Source organism: Passer montanus, unplaced genomic scaffold (genome assembly GCF_014805655.1).
Source record: "Passer montanus isolate IOZ18808 unplaced genomic scaffold, ASM1480565v1 scaffold112, whole genome shotgun sequence".
NCBI lineage: Eukaryota > Metazoa > Chordata > Aves > Passeriformes > Passeridae > Passer > Passer montanus.
In genome coordinates this window covers 1053759-1078065 of record NW_024357836.1, presented here as the reverse complement: position 1 = coordinate 1078065, position 24307 = coordinate 1053759, and the positions used below count along the sequence as shown (strand labels likewise).

Here is a 24307-nt window from a genome sequence, read left to right as displayed (position 1 = left end):
CAATTCCCATGGGAAAGGATTTGCAATTCCCTGGATTCCCAGTAAACCCCCCAGCCCACACTGGTGCTGCTGGGCACCGGGAGCTGCTCCAGCCCTTTCCAGAGGGGGATGGAATTCCAGGAGCTGCAGGGATGTCGCTGCTCCTTCTTTTCAGTTTTGGACACTAAAGCTGTGCAGCTTTTCCTGGGAATGCTCCCGCTGTGTCCCGGAATTCCAGGGCTCGGGAATGTCCCCCCATCCCCTGGGGGGGAGCAGAGCAGGGAAAACGGGATCATTTCCCAGGAATTTCCCTGGCTGTCCCTCTGTCCCAGCAAAGCCTTTTCTGGAGAGTTTGATCCCAAATCCCAAATCCCAAATCCCAAATCCCAAATCCCATCCCGCTCCAAGCCCCGCCCGCCGGGAATCGCGCGGCCGCTCCCGAGTCCAGCCCGGGATTCCTTCTCCAGGAGGGAATTCCCTCCTGTCCTTGATCTCTCGGACAGTTCCAGCCTTATTTTTCTACTCCAGATCTGATTCTTCCTCTGTGTTCGAGACCAGAGCTTGGTGCTATCCTTGGAGCCGGGGCTGGAGCCGGGAATTCTTCCTCCCCCTCCTCCTCCTCCTCCTCCTCCTCAGGGGCTCCAACCCCCCCGTCCCATCCCGGGAGAATCCCCTGGGATGTGAATCCCGAGGGATGCGGGGTCAGAAGCTTTGGGGTCGCTCTGCCTCCCCCACGCCGGGGTCAAAGGAGCCGGGAGAAGGGAAAAGGGAAAAGGGGAAAGGGAAAGGGAGAAGGGAAAAGGGGAAAAGGGGAAAGGAGCCAGGAAAAGGTGAAAGGGAGAAGGGAAAAGTGAAAAGGGGAAAGGAAAAGGGAAAAGGAGCCAGGAAAAGGTGAAAGGGAGAAGGGAAAAGGGAAAAGGGGAAAGGGAAAGGGAGAAGGGAAAAGGGGAAAAGGGGAAAGGAGCCAGGAAAAGGTGAAAGGGAGAAGGGAAAAGGGAAAAGGGGAAAGGGAAAAGGGAGAAGGGAAATGGGGAAGAGGGAAAAGGAGCCAGGAAACGGGAGGGGAAAAGGGAAAAGGAGCCAGGAAAAGGGATGGGAGAAAGGAAAAGGGAAATGGGGAAAGGGGAAAAGGGAAAAGGAGCCAGGAAACGGGATGGGAAAAGGGAAATCAAAGGGGAAAAGGAGGCAGGAAAAGTGGCAAGGAGCTGGGGGAAAAGGGGAAAGGAGCTGGGAAAAGGGGTTGGGGAAAGGGAAAAGGAGCCAGGAAAAGAGGTTTGGAAAAGGGAAAAAGGGGTTGGGAGAAGGGAAAAGGAGAAGGGAAAGTAGCTGGGAAAAGTGAAAAGGAGCCAGGAGAAGGAAAAGGGTCAGGGAGAAGGGAAAAGGAATGGGAGAAAAGGGATGGGAGATGGGAAAAGGAGCCAGGAAAAGGGGCAAGGAGCAGGGAAAAGGGGTTGGGAAGAGGGAAAAGGAACCAGGAGAGAGGGCAGGGAGCTGGGAGCAAGGCTTGGAGCATCTCCCATGGGATCCCACAGGGAGCTGGGGTGGGAGCTGCTGGCAGGTGCTGGTGTCTCCATGGGTGACTCGTTTTTGTTGGGAAAAAAAATCCTTAATTTTTCTTTTCTTCTTTTTTTTTTCTTTTTTTTTCCCCCTTTTTTTTTTCCCCAGAATTTTCTCCGTGTCCGAGTAAATCCGTGCTCATGCTGTGGGTGTTTTTGTATGGCAGAAATAGAAGTGCAGATTCCCAGTAGTTGCTTGTACTTTGTTTAGTGCATTTGCCAAATAAATTTATTTTAAAAAAATTTGAAAAAAAAATACAAAAAAAAGACTTTTCAGAACTTTTTAAGTGCTGGAAGGGGGAGCAGAAGGAGCTGGAGCCCAGCTCCACAAAAGCCTTTTTTTTTGGGATTTAACCACATGCCCAGATCTGTCCGGCCTTTCTTTATGGGATGTGGTGAAGCCAGTGCCAAAAATAGAAATCTGGGAATAAAAGGGCCAGGGAAACATTGCTCCTGTTCCAGCTTCCCTCCCTTTGCCTCGCCCTCCCTCCCTGTCTGGGGATGGAGCCGGGACACCCCGGAGCCTCTGGCTCTCCCAAATGCCCCTTTTTATTTCCCCCCCCAAAATCCTTAAAAATCCACCTTTATTTAACAAAATCCCAATAATTCATTTACTCCGAGCCCACGTGGGATCCTTGGCTCTCCTCGTTTTCTCCTTCTCTCCGGTCGATCATTCAAATGCTCATTCATTATTATTATTATTAATTATTATTATTTGCCAAACTCTGATCTCGTTGCCAAACTCCAATCCAGGTTTTTCCCAGCCCGTCCTTAGGAAGTGGTCGGTGTCTGTGCCGTAGGCTCCTCATCCGTCTGCAATTCCCGGTTTGGTTTTTATTTTTTTGGGATTGTTTTGTTGATTTTTCCCTTTCTCGTGTGCCATGGCCCCGCCCCCTCCTCGCACCGTGTTTAATATTTCGTGGAATCGTTGTTCCCAAGTGAATGGATAACACAATAAAAAAGGCTCACTTTGCATTTTGCCAATTTCCTCTGCCTGCTGTGCTGAGCATCGGGAATTCCGGGAATGCCCCGTGCCCTTTTCCACCCTTGGATTCCCCTTTCCCACCCCCTGGATGCTCAAATGGGATTTGGAATGCTGATTCCTGGGAATTGCAGCCCCTCAAGGATCTCAACTCTTCAGAAATCCACCCCTGGGGATTCCCCAGCTCTCAGGAATTCCCTGAGAGCTTTTCTCACCCCCTGGAGGTCCCGTCGGGATTGGGAATGCTGATTCCCGGGAATTGCAGCCCCTCAAGGATCTGAGCTCCTCAGAAATCCACCCTTGGATTCCCCTTTCCCACTCCCTGGATGCTCAGGTGGGTTTGGGAATGATGATTCCCACGAATTGCAGCCCCTAAAGGATCTCAGCTCCTCCTTGGGAATCCCCCGGCTCTCAAGAACTCCCTTTTCCCACCCCCTGGATCTCCCTTGGGATCGGGAATGCCAATTCCCAGGAATTGCAGCCCCTAAACGATCTCAGTTCCTCAGAAATCCCCCCCGGGAATCCCCCGGCTCTCAGGAATTCCCTTTTCCCACCCCCTTGGGATCAGGAATGCTGATTCCTGGGAATTGCAGCCCCTGAAGGATCTCAGTTCCTCAGAAATCCCCCCTTGGATTCCCCTTTCCCACCCCCTGGATGCTCAAATGGGATCAGGAATGCCAATTCCCAGGAATTGCAGCCCCTCAAGGATCTCAATTCCTCAGAAATCCCCCCCTGGGAATCCCCCGGCTCTCAGGAATTCCCTTTTCCCAGCCCTGTTCTCCCCATCCCCGCTGGCTCCTGGCAATCTCCGTATTCCCGGGGATCTCCGGGGCCGTTCATCCCGCGGGGAAAGCCAAAGGCAGCGCGGCATTCCCTCCTTTTCCCGGGAGGAGCGATCCCGGCCCGGCTCCCCCTGGAGCAGCAGCGGGACCCGGCCGGGAGGAGCCCTCGGAAGGCGCCGCGGCCGCGCCCTGGGATTGTTTGTCCGTGTCTGCTGGGCAGGGGGACAGGGACAGGGGTGGCAGCAGCTCCGTGTCCCCGCAGAACCCCGAACTCGCCCCGTTCCCTGCGGGACACCGGGAGCGGCTCCGCCGGGAATTCGCTGCCAGCGGGCGGCGGTGCCAGCGCCAGGCGACACCGGGTGGCACCGGGCTGGGAGCGGCTAAAAATAGCCCTCCCTCCTCCGCCGGGCTATTTATAGCCTGCCTGCCGCTCTAATTAACTCCCCGCTGCCCTAATTAACTCCCTGCCCTCGGAGCCGCGGCCGCCGGGTGGCCCAGGGACAGCCGCGGGTCCCCCCGGTGCCACCGGGGCGGGGACAGCAGCGGGGCCCCCCTCGGGGTCACCCCCCGACCGCGGGGACTCCGTGGAGGATCCCAGATGTCCCCACGCGGGTGGCACGGGGACACCCGTGACGCAATGGGGCCGCCACGGTGACGTCACCGGCGGGGGAGGGGGGGACAGCTCCGTGCCTCAGTTTCCCCCAATTTCCAGAGCCTGGGGATGTCGGGATGGGGGGCGGGGGGGGTTGGGGTGGGCGGTGCCCCCCCTGTTTTTTGTCCCCGATGTCGCTCGCAGGGTGGAGACGGAGCCCGGGGCCAGGAGCCGCCGGAGCCGCCCGGGCCAGACTCATAAATCAGCGGCTCCGGCGCGGCTCCGGCCCTGCCCTGTCTGCCCGCGGCCGCCCCAGAGCCGGCAAACCCCGGCACCCCCCACCCCCCTCGCGGTGACACGGTGGCTGCGCTGTCACCCCCGCGGGGACATCCGGGGTGGCATCTGCGCCCTCCGTGTCAGCTTTTGAGGGGTGGGCAACACCCCTCCTGCACCCCCGGCGTGGCTGCGATCTCCTCATTAATTATTAATTACCTCCTGGTTTAATTATCCCGCGCTGTCGGTGCGGGGATGGCCCCGGCCGGGTGAGCTCGGGGGGGCTGCGCTCCCTGCGGGGGGCAGGGGGGGATTTTGGGGGGTCCGGGGGGGCTGTGACCCCTCCCACCCCGTGACACGGCCGCGGCTGACACACCGGTCACACGAGCGGCACGGCCGCGGTGACAGCGGCGACAGGAATGGCCTCGTGACCGCGCTGCCGCAGCGGTGAAACGAGTTCGGCCGCCGCGGCCCTTTCCCTTCCCGGGGGTCCCAGGGAGCAGCTGAGACCCCACAGCCGGGGGACCGGGGGGGTCGCAGTTTGGGCCACCCCGAGGGTGTTGTCCCCACCTTGTCCCCGGACCGCCGGGACTGTCACACGCGGCCGTGCCTCAGTTTCCCCCGCAATCAAACCCCGAAGGAGGGCACAGGGCACGGCCCCAAGGCACGCGACACTCCGGGCTGGCCACCGTGTCCCCAGGCGGGGCTCGCCGTGTCCCTGCCCGGCCGCACGCCGTGTCCCAGCCGGGCAGGAGGGGCTGGCTCCCTGCCGGGGTCACCCCGTGCGACACGGACGGGGCCAGCGCCGGTGAGCTCGGGATGCACCGGAGCCGCTCCCCGAGCCCCTCCCGCGGGTTCCGCCCCCGGGAAGGATCCCGGGGAGCCCCCGGTGCCCACAAAGGGGGGACCCCACCCCTGACCCCCCCGGCCTCACTTTCCCCGGGCCCCCGGGGCTGTCCCTGTCCCCACCCCCGGAGGACGGAGGGAATTCCCCCCCTGTCCCGGGGCTCCCCCAGCCCACGGCCGCGGTTCCTGCGCGGGTGGGGAAGCTCCAGCCCCGGGCCCGTGCCTCAGTTTCCCACGGCGCTCAGGGCACCTCGTGGGTGTTTTTCTTGGAAAAACCCTTTTTTTCAGAGAAGGGTGGGGTGGGAATTTCTCCTCCAGCCGCAGCAGCGAGGCCACACACGGCTGGGAACCCCCGGCCCCATAAAAGGCCCCCCCAGGGGAGGTGGAGCCCACCCCAAAAACCCACCCAGGAAGCGCCGATTCCACTCCCGCTCCCTCGGGAACGGCTCCAGCAGAGCACAGGGAAGAGCAAACACCAGGAACGTCAGACATTTTATTGCAAATAAATTTAGTTCCTCGCTCGGTAGAAGAATAAACTCTGGAAAAGGTTCAGCTCAGGGGCTCCAAGTGCAAAAGCAGCACCCGGGGGGTGCAAGTTCATCTGTGCAGACGTCCATAATTCCTTGGAAAAAGCAGTTTTTGCACCAAAAAAAAAAATTAAAAATCCACCCCTCTGCAGTCCTCGCCTCCATCGGGTCCCAGCTGCCAAAAATCGCGACAGTTTCCAGCTCCGGGGTCACTCCCCGCGCTCCGGTCCACGCTCCAGCACAGCTCCTCGGCCGGCGGCTCCGGCCAGCGTCCAGCGTCCACCCGGGCTCCGGCCAGCGTCCAGTGTCCAGCCGGGCTCCGGCCAGCGTCCATCCAGCGCTCCCGCCGGGCTCCGGCCAGCGTCCCCCTCCATTCCCACCGCAGCAGCCGCGCTCCCCCTTCCTCCTCCTCCTCTCCGGTTCAAAAGAAAAATAAAATCGGTGGGTTTTGGGCGTTGTGGGTTGGAACTGGCTGTTCCTCCTTCTTTTTTTTTTTTTTTCCCTGCTGTTTTGTGTTGGGTTTTGGTTTTTTTTTTAAGGTTTTCAATCCTCCGAGTCCAGCCGGGAAGGGGCCGCAGGAGCTCAGCGCTCCTGCAGACACACGAACGGCACCCACTGGTTCCTGTCGCGGCTCTCGGCGCAGTAACTCGCCACCTCCGCCAAGCCCTGACTCTTCCACGCGTCCGTGTGCGGGTTCTGGGGGAGCAGGAGCGCCAGGTTAGTGCCACCAGCGCCCCGACACGTGTCCCCGCGCCGCCCCGTCACCCCGCCCGGCCCCTGGCGCGGCGCCGGCGGCATCACGGGGCCGGCAGCGCGTTCCCCCCGTGCTCACCGTGACCAGCAGGCAGTGCAGGTCGCGGGGCTCCGAGCCCGGCTCGGGCTCGCCCAGGATGGCAGCGAGGCGCTGCATGCCCGACACGCGCAGGATGTGGATGTCGTTGTCGCAGCAGAACGCCTGGATCAGCGTGAAGTGGATCTGCAGCGCGATGTCACCTTCGTCCTCCTCGTCGGTGGCCAGCACGCACAGCACCACGCTGTCGGGGTCCCTGCGGGGGCGAGCAGGGTCAGGGGCGACCGCGACAGCTCGGGATGCTGTCACCCCCCTGTGTCACCTCCCTGCTTTAACAATGGGGGACAGACCCCCCAAATTCTGCCGGGTCGCCACCCCGTAAAACGCTCCAGCCCCGCGCTAAGAGAGCCGGGCTGAACCGCGCCAGGCCAGCCAGCCCTCCCCGGCGACAGCCCTCCCCGGTGACAGCGCCGCGACACTTCCCTGTCGCGATACTCACACATTCATCAGCTTGGCCGACTCGTAGACCCCCACGGTGAGGCGGTCCTGCCGCTGCGCCGCCACCAGCACCCGCTCCACCGCCTCGCTCACCGCCTGCATCCTGTCGGGAGGAACGGCAGAGCCGGTGAGCGGCGGCGGCGGCGGCAAGTGCGGAACCGCCGCCAGCGCCCTGAGCCGCCCGCCACTTACTTGCTGCTGTCGCAAGGCACCAGCTCCTCCAGGGTCATGGTGCAATTGTAATCCGCAGGAGAAGGAGGCAAACTCCACGAGCAATAATCCCAAGCGCGGCTATCGCGGCGCTATCGCGACTCCCGGTCCCGCTCCGCTCCCGCCGCCGCTCCAGCGCGATCGCTCTGAGCCCCGGCCGCGCCCCGCGCCGCCTTTTATAGCCTCCCTCCGCGGGGCGGGGCCTCGCGCGGCGCCCCCGCCTCGCCCATTGGCTGGCGCCGAGAGGAGCCGCCCGCGAGCGCAGCGCTGATTGGGCGCCGCCGGCGGGGCCCACGTGGGGGTGAAACGCGGGGGGGGAGCGCGGGGGAAACCCCCGCCCTGAAACTGCGCCCCCCCCGGGACGGGCGTGGGACCGGCGGGACCGGGGGCACCGGGGGGCACCGGGGGCGGCCCGCGGGACCGAGACCCGCTCCGGGGGTCGCTTCTTGCACCGGGGGTCGCTCCGTGCACCGGGAGGCTGCACCGGGGGTCGCTCCCTGCACAGGGGGGGTTGCTCCTGGGGTCGGTCGGTGCACCGGGGGGTGATCGGTGGGACCGGGGGCTGCACCGGGGGTCACTCCGTACACAAGGAGGGTCGGTCGGTGCACCGGGGGTCTCTCCGGGGGTCGGTTCTTGCACCGGGGGTCGCTCCGGGGGTCGCTCCGTGCACCGGGGTTTGCAGCGGGGCTCGGTCGGTGGGACAGGGGGCTGCACAGGGGGGTCGGTCCCCGGGACCGGGGACTGCTCGAGGGTCTGCTCTTGCACCGGGGGTCGCTCCGGGGCTCGGTCGGTGCCCGGGTCGGCCCCTGACACCGGGGGCTTTTCCAGGAGCCGGTTCGTGCACAGCGCTCTGCACGGCGGGGGTCGCTCCGTGGGACCGGAGCTACACCGGGGGTCGGGGGCTGCACCGGGGGCCGCTCGTTGACCGAGGGGTCGGTCCGTGCACCGGGGGCTGCCCTGTGCGGTCGGTCCGTGCACCGGGGGCGGCAGCGGGGGTCGGTTCGTGGGCGGCGGAACGGTCCGTGCACCGGGGGCTGCACCGGGGCTCTGCCGGTGGAGCGGGGGCTGCACCGGGGGGCGGCAATTCACGCACCGGGCCGCGGGGGCGGCCGGTCCGCGCACCGGGACGTGCCGGCGGGGGCGGGAGGGGTCGGTGCGCTCGGAGCCGGGGGAAACGGGGACACGCGGGGAGCTCGGAGCTGCGCGCGGGCGGCGGCCGCCACCTGCCGGGACACACCGGGGACACGCCGGGGACACGCCGGGGAGCGCCCCCGCTGTCCCGGGCCCTGCCACACCGGGGCGGCCTCACCGTGGCCCCGGGTCCCGCAGCTGCAGGGCCGGACCGGGCCGTGAACCCCGGCGTGGGGGGGTCGCGGGAGGTGCCCACGCCGTGCCTCAGTTTCCCTCGGCTGCGTCCTGAGCCGTATTTCCCGCGCTGCCCCGCCCACGGCGGTGCTGGCGCTCTGTGCGTGTCCCCGCCGTGCCCTGTCCCCTCTCGGTGTCCCCGCTGTCCCCTGTCCCCTCTCGGTGTCCCCCCGGAGCGCCCCCGTGTCCCCCGCCCCGCTCCGACTCCTCCGAGCCAGCAGGCGGCGCTGTCTCCGCCCTCTCTATGCCCCGCCGCAAAGCCTTCTGGGAAGTGTAGTCCTGGAGCCTCCCGAGTTTCCCGCGCCATTAACGGAGACTACATTACCCAGATATGGATATGGGAGTTTGGGATTGGGGCTTTGGGGTTGGGAATTCAGGATTTGGGATTGGGAATGGGGGGTTGGGGTTGGGAATGGATTTGGAGTAACGCCCATCACTGCGATGACGTCACACAGGGGGCGGGGCCAAGGCACTCAGCGCCCCCCAGTGGCCAGAACCGGCACTGCCCAGCGCCACCAGCGCCATCAATTGGACCTCGGTCCCCGTGACCTGGAGGGGACACAGGGCCGGCAGAGGTGACACAGGAGAGGGGACACAGGGCCAGCAGAGGTGGCCCCAGTCCCCCCAAACCACCACGACACCACAAATCAGGGAAATTCTCTTTGCTCACCCAACGCCACCGCCCCAAGTGCCACCAGGGCTGTCCCCTCAGGGGGTGGCCTGGCCACAGGACACCGAAATCTTTCAGAGAAAAATAATTTATTGCTCCTTTATCAAAAGAAATCAACTTCTTCCTGCCTGCTCAGCCCTGAAAATTCAGGATTCAGAGGAAGAATTTGACCCTGAGCAGAATCCTGTGTTTGACTGGAATTTATGCACCAGGTGTGAGGTGCGTGAATATGGAACAGGCTGCTGCTGTGAAGGGTTAATCCTCTGTTAACCTCTGCCACCCAAAATCCCCCTTTGCCACCCCAAAACCCACCTTTTCCTGCCCCATTTCCACCCAAAATCCCCCCAAATCTCACCTCAAACCCCCAAAATCTGCCCCCAAATCACCCCCAACCCCCCAAATCCCACAAATTTCGCCCCAAATCTCCCAACCCCCCCAAATCCCCTTTCTGTGTGTCCTTTTTTGGGTTTATTTCACCCACAAAGAGGCACCCGGACCATCCATAACTCTTTATTTTTATTGTCCTCTATTGTGCTAAACCCTAATTGTCCAAATCTTTATTCCTCTGACTTTATTACTCTTTCTAGAACCAATTTATTCCTATTCAACTTTTCAAATTTTAAAAAAAACGAGGGAGTGGCGTTTTTTCACAGGGCTGTCCCCTCAGAGGGTGGGGCTGTCCCCTCAGGCCATGGCCTGGCCCTCAGGGCTGTCCCTCAGAGGGTGGCATCACCCCGGGAGCTGTCCCCTCTCTGGGGGCTGTCACCTCAGTTGATGGCCTCCCTGTCGGGGCTGTCCCCTCAGAGGGAGGCCTTGCTGTCAGGGCTGTCCCCTGTCTGGGGCTGTCCCCTCAGGCCATGGCCTGGCCCTCAGGGCTGTCCCTGAGAGGGTGGCATCACCCTCAAGGCTGTCCCCTCTCTGGGGGCTGTCCCCTCAGGCATGGCTTCCCCCTCACGGCTGTCCCCACTCTGGGGGCTGTCCCCTCAGGGGGTGGCCTTGCTGTTGGGGCTGTTCCCTGGAGGGTGGCGGGGCTGTCCCCTCAGGCATGGCCTGGCCCTCAGGGCTGTCCCTCACAGGGTGGCCTCACCCTGGAGGCTGTTCCCTCTCTGGGGGCTGTCCCCTCAGAGGGAGGCCTTGCTGTCAGGGCTGTCCCCTCAGGCGCGGCCTCCCCCTCAGGGCTGTCCCCTGTCTGGGGCTGTCCCCTCAGGCAGTGGCGATTCCTTTCTTTGGTCACCCCGTTGTTGGTGATGCCCCACTCTCTCTGGCCTCCTAAATCCCCCACGAACCTGCCTCACTTCCACCCCATTTCCCCTAAATCCCTCCATTCCCACCCCATTCGCACCTAAATCCTTAAATTCCCTCCCCATTTCCCCATAATCCTTAAATTCCCACTCCTAAATGTTTAAATTACCTCCCCATTTTCTCTAAACTCTATTCCCTCCCTATTTCCCCCTAAATCCCATTCTCACCCCATTTCCCCTAAATCCTCCCTATTCTCACCTCATTTCCCCTAAACCTCCCTTTCCCACTCTATTTCCCCTAAATCCTTAAATTCCCACCCTAAATACCCCAATTCCCACCCCATTTCCCATTTCCCCCTTTTCCTCCCCAAATCCTATCTTTCCCCCCTTTTTCCACCTCAAAACCCCCTTTTCCCCCCAATTTATCCCCATTTCACCTTTTTCCCCCCAAAACCCCTCCCACATCCCCTCCAAATGCACCCATTCCCACAGAAAGGAGGAAAATCTGGGGGAAAAGAAAATAAAAAAGGAAAAACAGAGACAAATAGGGGAAAATGGGGGAATTTGGGGGGGGGAGTTTGGGGGAAAATAAATAAATAAAAAATGAAAAAGGGGGACAAATGAGGGAGGGGGAAAGGGAGGATTTGGGGGGGGAAGAGAGGAATTGGGGGGAACTGAGGGGAATTAGGAGGGAATTTAGAGAAATTTAGGGGAATTTGTCGCCATTCACCTTCAAGCTGCTCTCATCCAGCCCGTTGTGGATGTAAACGATGCCAAAGAAGAAATAGGGGCACTGCAGCAGCTTCTGGGGGAAAAGGGGCGATTTGAGGGGTTTGGGGGAGATTTGGGGGGTTTGGATTGAGATTTGGGAGGTTTGAGGGAGATGTGAGAGGTTTAAGGGGATATTTGGGAGGTTTGAGGGGAGACTCGAAGGTTTGGGGAGAGATTCGGGGGGATGTGGGGTATGGGTGAGATTTGAAAGAGTTTGGGGTGAGATTTGGGGGGTTGGGGGTGAGATTTGGGGAAATTGGGGGAAGACTAGGGGGATTTGAGGGGGTTAGGGGGATTTGGGGGGAGATTTAGGAAATTTAGGGGAGATTGGTAAGAATTGCAGCAGGCAGCCGGCCACTCTGGGCCACTGGCCCCAGGACACGAACGCTGGCCCGGCAGCGGAGCCCACCCTGAGCCGGGGCTGGGGGAGCCGGGCTGGGGGTCCCCAGCGCCCCCCGCGCGGGTTTGGGGCGTTTCGGGGCGTTCCTGCTCCCCCCAGCCCGGTTTGGGGCGGGGCAATGGGGAATTGGGGAGGGGGCAGCCGAGACCCCCCGCCCCGGTTTTGTGCTGCTGCCACCGGGCCCTCGGGGGGCTCTGGCACCGGGGACATCCCGCAGCACACAGGGGGAATTTTGGTGAATTTTGGTGAATTTTGGTTGTTTTTTCCTTCCCTGGTCCATCCTGAGCTGCCGGGGGAGGGGGCGTGGGGCCGCACCCTGAGGAGAGACCCCCAACCCCCGGTGCTGCCCCAGCCCCAAATCCCGGCCGGGATGAGCCGGGGAGCCTGGGGGACTCGGGGTGACACCGATTCGGGGGTCCCGGGTGTCCCGGGAATCGGGGGTGACATGGATCCGCTGTCCCAGGAATTGGGGGAACCCCTCTGGAGCCCCCCGGTGTCCCGGGAATTGGGGGTGACGCAGATCCAGAGCCCTGGGAATTGGGGTGCCCCTCCGGATCCCTCTGGTGTCCCGGGAATTGGGGTGCCCCTCTGGATTCCCTGGATGTCCCGGGAATTGGGGTGACACAGATCCAGAGCCCGTGGGTGTCCCGGGAATTGGGGAGCCCCTCTGGATCCCCCCGGTGTCCCGGGGACCGGGCAGCCCCCGGTGTCCGCGGCAGCCCGAGGCGCTGGAGAAGAGGCTGAGCCGGGTGCCCTGGGCGCGGCGGGGCTGGGGGCGTTCGGGGGGACCCCAGACCCGCCCTGTGGTGGGGTCCGGTCCCAGGAAGCTCTGCAGCTGCCCCCGCGGCTCCTCCCGCGACCTCCTCATCCTCAGGTGCTCCTGAGGAGCGGGGACACCGCGGGACACCGGGGGACACCGGCTGCTCGGGAGGGGGAGCCGCGGGTCTCAGCCCCCTCCCCGCACCGGGATGGAGCCGCACGGCGCCGCCCGTGGGGCTGGCGGTGCCCGGGGATGCATTAAACCACTTTTTTGGGGGGATTTTGGGGTTCCCAGCCTGCTCTGCCGCTGGGCTGGGTGCTGAGAGGGGGAGGGTCCCATCCTGTCCCCCTCCCCTGCCGGGAATCCGAGGTTGGGGCGGGAATGGGGGACAGGGAGTGGGAATCTCATCCCGCTGTGGGAGAGGGGGTGCGAGAACGGGAGCGATGCGGGGACGGGCGGGGAGCTGAGCACCGGGGATTCCCGAGCCGCTGGAGGAGGATGGATGGATGGATGATGGATGGATGGATGGATGGATGGATGGATGGATGGATGGATGGATGGATGGATGGATCCGCGGGATGCAGGGGGCTCATCCAATTCGGCCCGGCCCGGCCGCATCCCGCATCCCGCATTCCAAATGCCCATTCAGCATCCCAGATCCTCATCCAGAATCCGGAATCCAAAATTCCAAATTCCCATTCAGAATCTCGGATTTCCATCCAGAATCCCACACCCAGAATCCCAAATCTCCATCCAGAATCCCGCATTCCCACCAAAATTTTGGCCCCCCCCCATCCACGATCCCGCATCCAGAATCCCAAATCTCCATCTAGAATCCCGCATTCCCATCAAAATTTTGGCCCCCCATCCAGAATCTCGGCCCCCCATCCCCGATCCCGCATCCCCATCCAGACCCCCGACCCCGCACCTCCCGCGCGGACCCCACCCGCTGCCCCACCCCGCGCGTTGCCCCTTTAAGAACCCTCTCTCCCACCTCCGCTCCGCCCACCCGCCTCCCCTCCGGCGCCTCCCATTGGCCGGCGGTGACATCAGTGGGTGTGTCCCGGGCGGCGGTGACGCAGGGGGCGTGGCCAGCGGGGCGGGCGGGGGGCGCCGAAGATGGCGGCGGCTCCGGTGGCTGCGGCGGCTGCGGCCCCTCCGGCCGCGGGGCCGCGCCGCTTCTCGCTGCTCGCCATCGTGGGCGGCGGCTGCCACCGGCCCGGCCTCAGGGCCGCCGCCCTGCAGCAGCTGGAGCGAGGTGAGACCGCGCGGTGCTGCGGGGGCTCCTCCCGGAGCCGCCCGCCCCCACCGGAGGAGCCCCCCCGGGGATGCCCCGCTGGCTCCGGGCTGCGATCGCCGCTCTGGGGCGGCTCCATCCCGCCCCGGCCCGCCGCGATTCCCCCCTGCGCGTTCCCGGGGTGTGCGCCCCGAAATTGCCGGGATTTGCCCCATTTCCTGCCCCCCCCCCCCATCCCGGGGTCCGCGCCCCCTCCTCGCCCCCAGCCCCGGTAAAACCCCGGATCCGCCCCTTGCCCTGCCCCGAACCCTCGGGGAGCCGCATCCTCCTTTCTTTCAAAGCCTCCAGGCTTTGCTCCTCCTGGATTTCCCTCCCCCTCCCCAGGATCTTTCCCTGCGGCCCCAAATCCCCCGGATCTGCCCCCAAATCCCCAGGATCCACCCCACATTTTGTAGGGACTCCCCCCTCCAGCCCCCCAACCCCTCCCTCAGCCCTGCCCGGGTTTTGGGGAGGGGTCTCAGGACCCCCCCAGCTGGAGCAGATCCCAAACCCATCACGGCAGGGACATTCCCCGCCCCATTGTCCCCTCCCTGTGTCCCAAACCCCACCAAAACCACCCCAAAACCGGCCCCAAACCCTTGTGCAACCCCGGGCCGGTTACACCATCCCCCACCCATCCTCCGGCCCTTACCGGCAGCACCCGGAGCCACCCAAAATTTTGGGAATAAACCCCCAGAAATCCCTTCTGGGCAGTGCTGAGAGGCTGTCCAGGTGTTGCACCTGTCCCAGGGCTGACAGGTAGCTCCAAATCTTTTTTAATTCCTTAATTGGCGCCTTTGAGGAGGTGTTGGCAGAGCTGCTCCGTGCCCCGGGCGTTGGGATTTGGGATTTGGGATTTGGCAGAGCCGGGGCTGACTCACGAGGAGCTCACCTGGCGGGCAGGTGTTGCTTGGAGGCACCCCAAAAACACCTTGGGGGGGATTTTAGGGGGGATTTTATGGGGTCAGCCCCAAATCAGCGCCGTGTGGGGTTTGGGGGTGGTGCTGGTGGGTTCTGAGCCCCCAGTCCCAAATTTTTCTTTGGGGTTTTTTCCCCACAGGGATCCGCTCGTGGGACATCGACCTCACCTGCTGCAACCTGGACGAGCAGCTGAAGCTCTTCGTGTCCCGGCACTCGGCCACCTTCTCCAGCATTGTCAAAGGTAAAAAATGGGCTAAAAACCGGGAAAAATGGGGGAAAAGCTGCCAGGGAGGGGTGGGAATGGGGGCTGGGATCAGGGACGCCCCCTCCCCGTTCTCTCCCCCCAGATTTTGTGGGAACAGGCCTGGCTTTGTGTGTCCCCCCCCCTCCAAACCCCGTGATCCCCCACGTGAGGAGCCACTTCCTTTTCCAGCCTGGAAAAATGGGATTTTCCACGGGAAAACAGAGCTGGGGCTGCTCCAGTGCCCTTCCCCCCACACCCAGCTGGGTGTTTCCCTGCTCAGGGCGGGAAATGAACCCCAAACCCCCCTGGGAGCACCCGGAGTGTTTGGGGGGGTCTCCCCCACCTGTCCCTCCCCTCCCCGGGCAGGAAGGACACGGGAAATGTGTCCCTGCCCCCTGTGTGTCCATGCCCGTCCCTCTTCCTCCGGAAAACCGGGCAGCTCCTGGCCGTGCCACCCCCACGGGGACAATCTGGGGGGGCGTGGCTGTCACCTCTGTGTCCCCACAGGTCAGAGGACCCTCCACCACCGCGGGGATGTGCTGGAGACCCTGGTGCTGCTCAACCCTTCCGACAAATCCCTGTGTGACGAGGTGAGCCGGGGACGCTGCTGGCCCCGGGGCTGTCCCCACGGTGTCCCCACGGTGCTGATGTCCCCCCCACTCTGTCCCCAGCTGCGGAACCTCATCACAGACGTGTCCCAGCACAAGCTGCTGGTGTTTGCTGGGCCCTGCGTGGAGGACACCGGGGAGCTGATGCTGCAGACCGGCTGCTTCTCCCTGCGGGATTTCATCCAGATCTTCACCGATAAGGAGGTGAGGGAAGGGGACAGGGGAGGGGACAGGGGGCATTTTGGGGTCAGAGCTGCTGCCTGAGCACGTCCAGCCAGGAGCAGCTCCTCAGGGATGGTGGCATGTCCTCCTGTCTCCTCGCAGGGGGGTCCCTGCAAGGTGTGGGGCAAAGCCTGGGGGTCTGTGCCGGGAAAAGGGGCAAACCCTGGGGATTTAGGGGAGTTTTGTGGGGCAGATCCTGGGGATTTAGGGGATGCAGATCGTGGGAATTTAGGGGGTAGATGCTGGGAGTTTTGTGGGGCAGATCCTGGGGATTTAGGGCGTACAAATCTTGAGAATTTAGCCAGGTAGATGCTGGGCATCTGTGAATGTAAATCTTAGGGGCACATGCTAGGAGTTTGGGGAACAAATCCTGGGGGTGTTGGGAGGAAGATCCCAAGGGGTTGAGGGGCAGGGAAAGGGGCAGATCCTGGGAATTTAGGGGTGCAGGTTCATGTAATTTAGGGGTGCAAATCCTTGGACCTTAGAGGAGCAGATCCTCAGCTGCCAGCCGTGGGGGGCCACAACTGCAGCCAGGGTGGGGGGTCAGGGAAAGCCCCCCCTGCCCCCCAGGACCCTGCCCAGCAGCAGGGGCCTGGCACCCCAAAATCCTCCCAAAAAGCAGGCAGCAGGTGTGGATCCAGTGCTTTAATGTGTCCCTGGACACCTCCCACCCCTTCCTGGTGGGTGATGGGGGTGGCCCCGGTGCCCCCTCCCACCTGAAGCTGCCCCTCTGTGCAGGTGGGCGAGATCCTGAGCTCTGCAGACCCCTCAGCCAAAGCCAGGCTGACCATCAGCTGCCCCGATTTCGGGGAGTGGAGGGACTCGGGCCTGGAGCACCACAACCTGCAGGACTTCATCGAGCTGCGCTACAACCCCGGCTGCGTCCTGCCGGAGATGGAGGGGCTGGAGGAGTTCATGGAGTACCTGTCGGAGTCCCTGGAGCCCCAGTCCCCCTTCGACCTGCTGGAGCCCCCCACCATGGTGGGATTCCTGAAGCTCTCCAAGCCCTGCTGCTACATCTTCCCGGGCGGGAGAGGGGACTCTGCTTTCTTCGCCGTCAACGGCTTCAACGTCCTGGTCAACGGCGGCTCCAACCCCAAATCCTCCTTCTGGAAGCTGGTGCGGCACCTGGACCGCATCGACTCCATCCTGGTGACGCACGCGGGCACGGACAGCCTGCCTGGCATCAACAGCCTGCTCCAGAGGAAGCTGGCCGAGCTGGAGGAGGACCCTTCCCAGAGCTCCCAGGGCAACGGCGACTGGGCCAAGAACCTCATCTCGCCCGAGCTGGGCGTCGTCTTCCTCAACGCCTCTGAGAAGCTGAAGGACATCGAGGGCGACTCGAAGGTGCTGAAGAGCTGCGACGAGGCCGCGCTGACCCTGCACTACCTGGACAAGTTGGGCATCCGGCCCAACCTGCTGGCCCGCGACAGCGGCTCCCGCGCCGAGCCCACCGTGCTCTTCCAGAAGATGGGGGTGGGCCGGCTGGACATGTACGTGCTGAACCCCGTGAAGGGCACCAAGGAGCTGGAGTTCCTCCTGCAGCACTGGTCGGGGAACGGCTTCCCCAAGGAGCAGGAGCTGCCGCTGCAGTGCCTGACGTCGGTGTGCGTGCTGCTGGTGTGGCACCCCGTCAGCCGCTCCGAGAAGATCATCCGGGTGCTGTTCCCCGGCTGCACGCCCCAGGCGCGGATCCTGGAAGGGCTGGAGAAGGTGAAGCACCTGGAGTTCCTCAAGCACCCTGTGGTCACCAAGAATGACCTGAAGGGGACGGCGCAGGTGGAGAAGCCGCTGAAGCAGAGGAGGGCGGAGAGCAAGGAGAGCCTCAAGTCGGGCTCCAAGCTGAGCTTGGTGGAGGCCGCGGCGCTGGCGCCGAAGGAGAAGGCTCCAAAGGTGGAGAAGAAGGAGGTCAAAGCTGGGACCAAGGAGAAGCCAAAATCCCTGGGGGACGCGGCCAGAACGGGGTCAGAAGAGGAGAAAGCCAAGGATGCCCGAGCCAAGCCGGACTCGGCGGCTGAGAAGGCGAAGGGGGACACGAAGCCGAAACCAAACAAGGAAAAAGCAGTGCCCAAGAAGGAGCCGATGGCCAGGAAGGAGGAGAAGAAACCACCAAAGAAGGACGAGGGGGCTGAGACCAAGGCGGAGGCCAAGAAGGAGGTGAAGGTGGTGAAGAAGGAGGCGAAGGCCGAGACGCTGCGGAAGGACTCGAAGGACAGCAAGGCAGAGGCCAAGGCTCCGGCCAAGGCTCCGGCCCGGAAAGCGCCGGTCCCGGAGAGCCGCAAGCCCCTGGCCAAGGCCGGCAGCATCAAGAAGTCCCCGCTGAAGAAAGAGCCAGAGAAACCCAAGGCTAAAACCACCCGGAAGGAGCCAGGGACGTCAGATGGCTCCAAATCCTCCTCCCCTGAGGAGATGCTGCCGGAGGCCGAGCAGGGCGGGAGGAGGAGGAAGGAAGAATCCACGGATGAAGGCATCGCCACGGCCGACAGCGAGCTGGAGCCTTTATCCCTGGAGAACGGGGGGAACCGGCGCCCGGGGCTCCCGGGGGATCCCTCCTGCCTGGAGAACGGCCTGGAAGACCCCGAGAGCCCCCAGCGCCTGCGCTACCTGGAGAGCAGCCCCCTGCGAGCCGTGTGCCCCCCGTCCCCCATGGCCAAGACCCCCAAGAGCGACCGCAGCGTCAACTTCGACCTGACGCCCACCGGGCTGCTCAACCACGGCCCCGAGGGCGCCGAGGATCCCTGCGGCAGCTCCGAGGAGAAGACCCTGGAGATGATGTCCCCGGCCAGCTCGGGGCCGGCCAGCGCTGGCCACACGCCCTTCCACCAGTCCCCGGTGGAGGACGGCGCCGAGGAGCCGGGCACCGGCGCCGCCCGGCAGCAGGGCGCGTGGCCAGCAGCCACGGCGGGCAAGGAGGGCTCGGTGCCCGACAAGCAGGCGGGGTGCCTGTCCCTCAGCCCCTTCAAGGATGACGTCCCCGACGTGTCCCCCACCATCACCACGCCCTCGCTGCCGGCCGAGGTGGGCTCCCCGCACTCCACCGAGGTGGACGAGTCGCTCTCGGTGTCCTTCGAGCAGGTGCTGCCGCCGGTCAGCGAGTCCCCCCCGGAGGAGGGGCGGCGATCCCGCGCCTCCGGGGACGCGCCCGAGCCCGAGGCCACCAAAGGAGGGCTGTCGCTGCCGCTGCGGCCGTGCCACCACCCGCCCTGGGCCGACGGGGACGCGGCGCCGCGGCCCGGCCACCGCTCGGACTCGCCCCACGACGTGGACCTGTGCCTGGTGTCCCCCTGCGAGTTCGAGCACCCCAAGTCCGAGCGGTCGCCCTCGGCCGCCGCCAGCCCGCGGGAGCTGTCGGACAGTGACCCGTCGCAGGAGCTGGTGCCACCCCGGGGCCGGCCGGGCGAGACCCCCCCCACGTCGGTCAGCGAGTCGCTGCCCACCCTGTCCGACTCCGACATCCCCCCGGCCACCGAGGACTGCCCGTCCATCCTGGCCGACGGGCTGGAGTCGGACGAGGACTCGGAGCGGCCGCCCCGCGGCGTGGCCAGAGCGTGTGACCCGCTGCCAGCCCCGCTGAAGGACCCGTGTCCCCTCCCCGCCCAGCCCGGAATCTGCATGGTGGACCCCGAGGCGCTGCCCCCCGGCAGGAAGGAGCCCCCGGGCACCAGGGTGAAGAGGACCCCGTCCCGCGTGGGCTCGGCGCCCAACGCCCCCAAGGCCGAGCCCGCCCGCGTCCCCGCCTCGGCCACCAAGGCCAGACCCCCGGCCAGCGCCGCCGGTGACAAGGCCAGGCCACCCCTTGGGGACAAGAAAGGCCTGTCCAGCGGAGCCCCTGGCAGCGCCCGCAGCGCCTCAGCCCGGCCGGCGGCCGGAGCCGGGCGGGCATCGCCGGCAGGTACGGCCAGGGGTGGCACTGCGGGGTGGCACTGCGGGGTGGCACTGCGGGGAGCGCTGTGACCGCTGTCCCCTTGTCCTGGCAGGCACGAGGGCTGCGGCCCCCCAGGGACCCCCCGTGTACGTGGACCTGGCGTACCTGCCCGGCTCGTGGAGCGCGCGCACGGTGGACGAGGAGTTCTTCCGGCGGGTGCGCGCGCTCTGCTACGTGGTCAGCGGCGACGATCACCTGAAGGAGGGCGTGCTGCGCCCGCTGCTCGATGCCCTGCTGGCAGGCAAGCACCACTGGGGCATCGACATCCAGGTGGGTGCCCAGCCCGGCCTGGGGAGGGCTGGGGTGGGCTGCCTCGTGCTGCTTGGGGGGGTGACAAAGTGTCCTGGGGGTCCCTTTCTGCTGTTGCAGGGTGACAAAGTGTCCTGGGGGTCCTTTCCTGATATTTGGGGAGTGACAAAGGGTCCTCAGGGCTTTTTCCCAGTGCTGGGGGGTGACAAAGTGTCCTTGGGGTCCCTACTCAGTGCTGGGGGGTGACAAAGTGTCCTTGGGGTCCCTACTCAGTGCTGGGGGGTGACAAAGTGTCCTGGGGGTCCCTTCCCACTGCTGCGGGGTGACAAAGTGTCCTGGGGGTCCTTTCCTGATATCTGGGGGTGACAAAGTGTTCTCGGGGGTTTTTTCCCAGTGCTGGGGAGTGACAAAGTGTCCTGGGGGTTCCTTTCCACTGCTGGGGGGGGGTCACAAACTGTCCTGGGGGGTCTTTTCCCAATATCTGGGGGGTGACAAAGTGTCCTGGAGGTCCCTTCCTAGTGCCTGAGGAGGTGACAAAATGCCCTGGTGCTCCTCCTGATACTGGGAGGGGGGTGACAAAGCATCCTGGGTGCCCCTTCCCAAAATTTGAGTGTCCCGGGTGCCCCTTCCTGGCACTGGGGGTGGTGACAGCGTGGCCTGGGTGCCCCTTCCTGGCACTGGGGGTGGTGACAGCGTGGCCTGGGTGCCCCTTCCTGGCACTGGGGGTGGTGACAGCGTGGCCTGGGTGTCCCTTCAGGTGACCTTGATCCCCACCTTCGACTCCCTGGTGATGCACGAGTGGTACCAGGAGACGCACGAGCGGCAGCAGGAGCTGGGCATCACCGTGCTGGGCAGCAACAGCACCGTGGCCATGCAGGACGAGACCTTCCCCGCCTGCAAGGTGGAGTTCTGAGGGGGGGGCTCGGCCCCGGGACCACCCCCCGCCCTCCTCTGCCCCCTCCCCGAGCCCCCGGAGGGGCGGGGTGGGGACAGCAGGGGGAGGTCCCCGCTCTGGCCCCGCTGCTGCCAGCCCGGGGAGGGGACAAGGGGCCAGCTGGGGACACGGGGGGGTGGCAGGGTGGCAGGGTGTGTCCCCCTCCCCGCCCAGCAGCGGTGCTGAGCCGTCCCCACGGGCAGCTTGAAGGAACAGGGTAAATTTTGGTGTTTTGTTGGATTTTTTTCCCACATTTTCCTTGACGAGCCACAATTCCCCCCCTCCCCAAATAACCCTCAGAGTGTTGGGGGAGGACCCCCCCCAGGTGCAGCATCCCCTCCCCCAGGCTGAGACCTGCCCACCTCGCTGCACTCCTGTTCCCTCCCCAAAATTTTGGGGTGGGGGCTGAACAAAGGCACCCCCCAGCCCCTCATTTTTTGGGGGGGGGGAGCAGAGAGCAGCCCCCCCACATCCACCCCCTGCCAAAAGCCCTCAGAGGGTTGGGGGGGGGGCTGGGTGTCCCTTTTTGGGGGGGGGGGGCACAAAGCTGGGGCAACCTCGGGAGTCCCATCCCTGAGGGGGTTGGGGGGTGCTGCTGTGGGGTTGTCCCTGGTGTTGTCCCCTACCCAAAATGGTCGTGCCCCCCCCCAAAAAACTGTTGTGACCCCCCCCATCACCCCCAAATTGATCGTAATTTTGGGGTGGGGGCTGAACAAAGGCACCCCCCAGCCCCTCATTTTTTGGGGGGGGGGAGAGCAGAGAGCAGCCCCCCCACATCCACCCCCTGCCAAAAGCTGTTCAAACCAAACGTCACGTGCAATTTTTAAGGGGTTTTATGAGCAGAGAGCACCAAAGGGGGGGTCAGGGTGGGGTTGGGGGGGGGACAGAATGTGACGACCGGTTAATTGGACGCCCCCCCCCCCCCAAAATTCCCCCCTGGGACAAACACTAACCTGTTTTTGTAGGAGGCTCCTCGGTGGCTCTTTTTGTAATGACTTTTTAAGATAAAACAAGAAAAAGAAAAAAAAAGACAAAAATCGTGAAAACTGAATGAACCAAACCTTTTTTTTTTAATTTTTTTTTGAGGGGGGGTTATTTATCTTTACTCCCCCCCCCAAATAAATGCCCGTGGGGGCTTTTACCTTTGATTGTATCGTCCTGTGTGTTCGGGGAGGGGGCACTGAATGTTTCACCTTTAGTGCTTTATATCATTTTTTTCTCAGCTGGAAGGGTTGGAGGTTGGTGGGGGATGTTTTTTGGGGTGGGTGGTGTGGCTGTGACCACCTTCCCCCCTCCCCAAAATGCCCAAACCCCATCCCCTGCCCGTGGCCACACGCTCCCCGTCTTGCACGCCACGTTCCCGTTTGGCAATTGTGTGAAAAATGAGCATTAAAGAGGATCATTCCCCGTGCATCTTTGTCTCCTGGCTGCTTTTTTATTTTATTTTATTATTTTTTATTTTATTTTATTTTATTTTTTTCTGGGCGGGGTGGGGGTGTCCCATGGATTTGGGAAGGCGGTGGAAAGAATGGGTTGGGCTCAGCCTTTGTGGGGGAGTTTGGGGTGGTACCACGAGGTTGGGAAAGGGAATTTGGATTTTTTTTTTGGGGTGGGGGGGGTTGCAGGTGGTGGTGGGGGATTTGGGGGGGTCCAGGGTGTCAGGCAGGGTGGTTCAGAGGGGTCGGGGGGGGTAGAAGCGCTGCGGTGCGGCAGCGCCGAGGCTGAGGCTGGATGCGGGGTTGCCATGACAACCCCATCCCATCCCCATCCCTGCATCCCCATCGCTGCATCCCGGCCCCACCGCGAGGAGGAGGAGGAGGAGGGGGCTGCAGCCGCTGCCTTCATCCCCCGCGGATTTTGGGGGGGGCTTTGGGGGGGCTTTGGGGGGGTTCGGAGCCTCCGCGGTGCTGCGGGGGGGTCCCCGTGTCCCTGTGCTCATCCCCCACCCTGCGTGGGCAGCACGACCAGGGGACAAACCCCCCTCAAAGCCCCCCATGCCCACCCCCCAAATTCCCCTTCCCATCCCCCCCAGGCAATCCCAAATTTCCCCTTCCCCAAAATCCCCCCGTTCCCAGCCCTTTTGGGGAGGGGGCTCAGGGGGGGTTCGGTCCCCTCGAGCCCAGGTGTGACCCCGGGGCTGTCCCTGTCCCCCCCAGCCCCCTCTGAGCCCCCCACTCTGCCGTGACTGGTCCCGGTGGTTCTGGGGAGGGGTCCCGGGGGGGTTTCTCCGCCATTGTCCCCCCTTGGTGGCTGCCAGCACCCGCGGGGACACCGCGGAGGTGACAGTGCCCGCGGTGGCAGCGCCAGCAGCGCCCTGACCCCGGGGAACCGCGCTGGAGCTGGGGAGGGGTCTCCAGCCCCCCGGCCCCGAGCCCCCCCGCGCTGCCGCGGTGCCACCGGCCGGGCCTGGCACTGCCACCCTGGCACCTGCCAGGTGTCGCCGGGACAAAAGGCAGCGTAACCGAACCCGCCGCGTGACGTCCCCGCCGTCCCGGCTCCGGTGGCAGCGCGGGGCTGGCGCGTCCCCCGTCGGGGCGGGATGTGCGGTGCGTTCCCGCCGGGAATACGGGAGTGTCGCCCCCGCCGGGAATGTCCCCCGCCCCCCCGCCGGGTCGCTGCCCGCGGGGACGCTCCCGCAGCTGCGCCGGTGACAGCCGGAGCCGGGCCATGAGCTCAGCGGGGTGCGAGGCACCGGCTGGCACCGGCGGCGGGCGCACCGGGAGCAGCGCCGCGGGCGCGGGGGGCGGAGCGCGGCAGGCCGGGGAGGGGGGTGGCAGCTCGGGCAGGGTGGCGGCGGCAGCTCCAGCACCGGCGCTCCGCTGCCGGCGGCTCCGCTAGCGCGTCTCCCCCCGCGCCGCTCCCGCCGGGCTTTCGGGGCGGCGGCCGCTTTAAAAATGCAAATGAGACCCCTCCCCGCGCGCGGCGCGGCGGCGCTTCAGCCAATAGGAGGCGGCAGCCGCTGGCTGCGGTCACCGCTGCCGGGCGCCTCAGCCAATGGCGGCGCGGCTCGGCGGGAGGGGGCGTGGCCAGCACCGCCCCCGGCGCGGTCCCGGCGCCGCGCAGCCCCCCGGCCCCGCCGTTCGCGCGCGGGCTCCCCGCCGCCGCCCCCGCAGCATCGCCCTCACCGGGGTGCGGGGGTGCAGCCCCCCGCCGTACCGGAGACCCCCCCGCCCTTCCCTCGCTGCGCACCGCACCGCCGCGGCGCCCACCGTTAATAACGCCCCGGTGCACCGGCGCAGCCCCCGCTGGCCACGAGCCCGCTCCCGGTGCTGCGGGCGGCCCCCCCGCCGCCTCCCCCCGCTGCAGGTGCAGGCTCGCTTCGCCGCCTTCCCTCCTTTTTGATTTTGGGGGTGCACGCCCCAATAATAAACCCCCCCCCTCCGCGGTGCCTCCGCTTCCCGGGCGGGTTTTTGGGGTGCGCAGCCCCAAAAACGGGCCGCCCCCCCCCTCCGTTCCCCCCGCATCCTCCGGGGGGTCCCCCGCGCCCCCCGCTGAAGGTCACGGCTGCGGCTGGCCCGAGCCGGCTGGGGGGGGGGGGGGGGGGGGGGGGGGCCCCTGCCGCAGCCCCCCCAGCCCGCACCCCCGTCCCGCTCGGGGACTCGGTGGCCGCGGGGACTTTGGCCGGCGCCGCGTTCGTGGCGTTCGCGGCCGCCCGGGACCGGCGGGGCTGGGGGGGGGGGGGGGGG

The 24307-nt window shown here is 64.6% G+C and overlaps 3 protein-coding genes and 1 long non-coding RNA gene across 4 annotated transcripts in view; 2 read left to right on the top strand and 2 right to left on the bottom strand.

Annotated features, from left to right (window-relative positions):
- Positions 1-1786, top strand: part of GNG7 (G protein subunit gamma 7) — a 28982-nt gene extending 27196 nt beyond the window's left edge. The window contains exon 5 of the transcript XR_005630296.1: positions 1645-1786. The gene's annotated coding sequence lies outside the window, so the exon portion shown is untranslated. The remainder of the gene's footprint in view (positions 1-1644) is intronic.
- On the bottom strand, positions 1681-4727 carry LOC120513582. Its single transcript, XR_005630297.1, has 2 exons — positions 4384-4727; positions 1681-2348 (listed from the first exon to the last, which is right to left on the bottom strand). It is a non-coding gene; the product is annotated as an uncharacterized LOC120513582 (long non-coding RNA).
- Positions 4728-5485: 758 nt separating this feature from the next.
- Positions 5486-7177, bottom strand: GADD45B (growth arrest and DNA damage inducible beta). The gene is made up of 4 exons (XM_039733128.1): positions 7018-7177; positions 6827-6928; positions 6370-6583; positions 5486-6233 (listed from the first exon to the last, which is right to left on the bottom strand). Exons 1-4 carry the CDS (start codon positions 7053-7055, stop codon positions 6120-6122), a joined length of 468 nt encoding a protein of 155 aa, XP_039589062.1. The 5' UTR covers positions 7056-7177; the 3' UTR covers positions 5486-6119.
- Positions 7178-13329: 6152 nt separating this feature from the next.
- MAP1S (microtubule associated protein 1S) lies at positions 13330-20929 on the top strand. Its single transcript, XM_039695604.1, has 7 exons — positions 13330-13500; positions 14579-14680; positions 15191-15273; positions 15355-15495; positions 16252-19405; positions 19491-19708; positions 20445-20929. Exons 1-7 carry the CDS (start codon positions 13362-13364, stop codon positions 20598-20600), a joined length of 3993 nt encoding a protein of 1330 aa, XP_039551538.1. The 5' UTR covers positions 13330-13361; the 3' UTR covers positions 20601-20929.
- The last annotated feature ends 3378 nt before the right edge of the window (positions 20930-24307 follow it).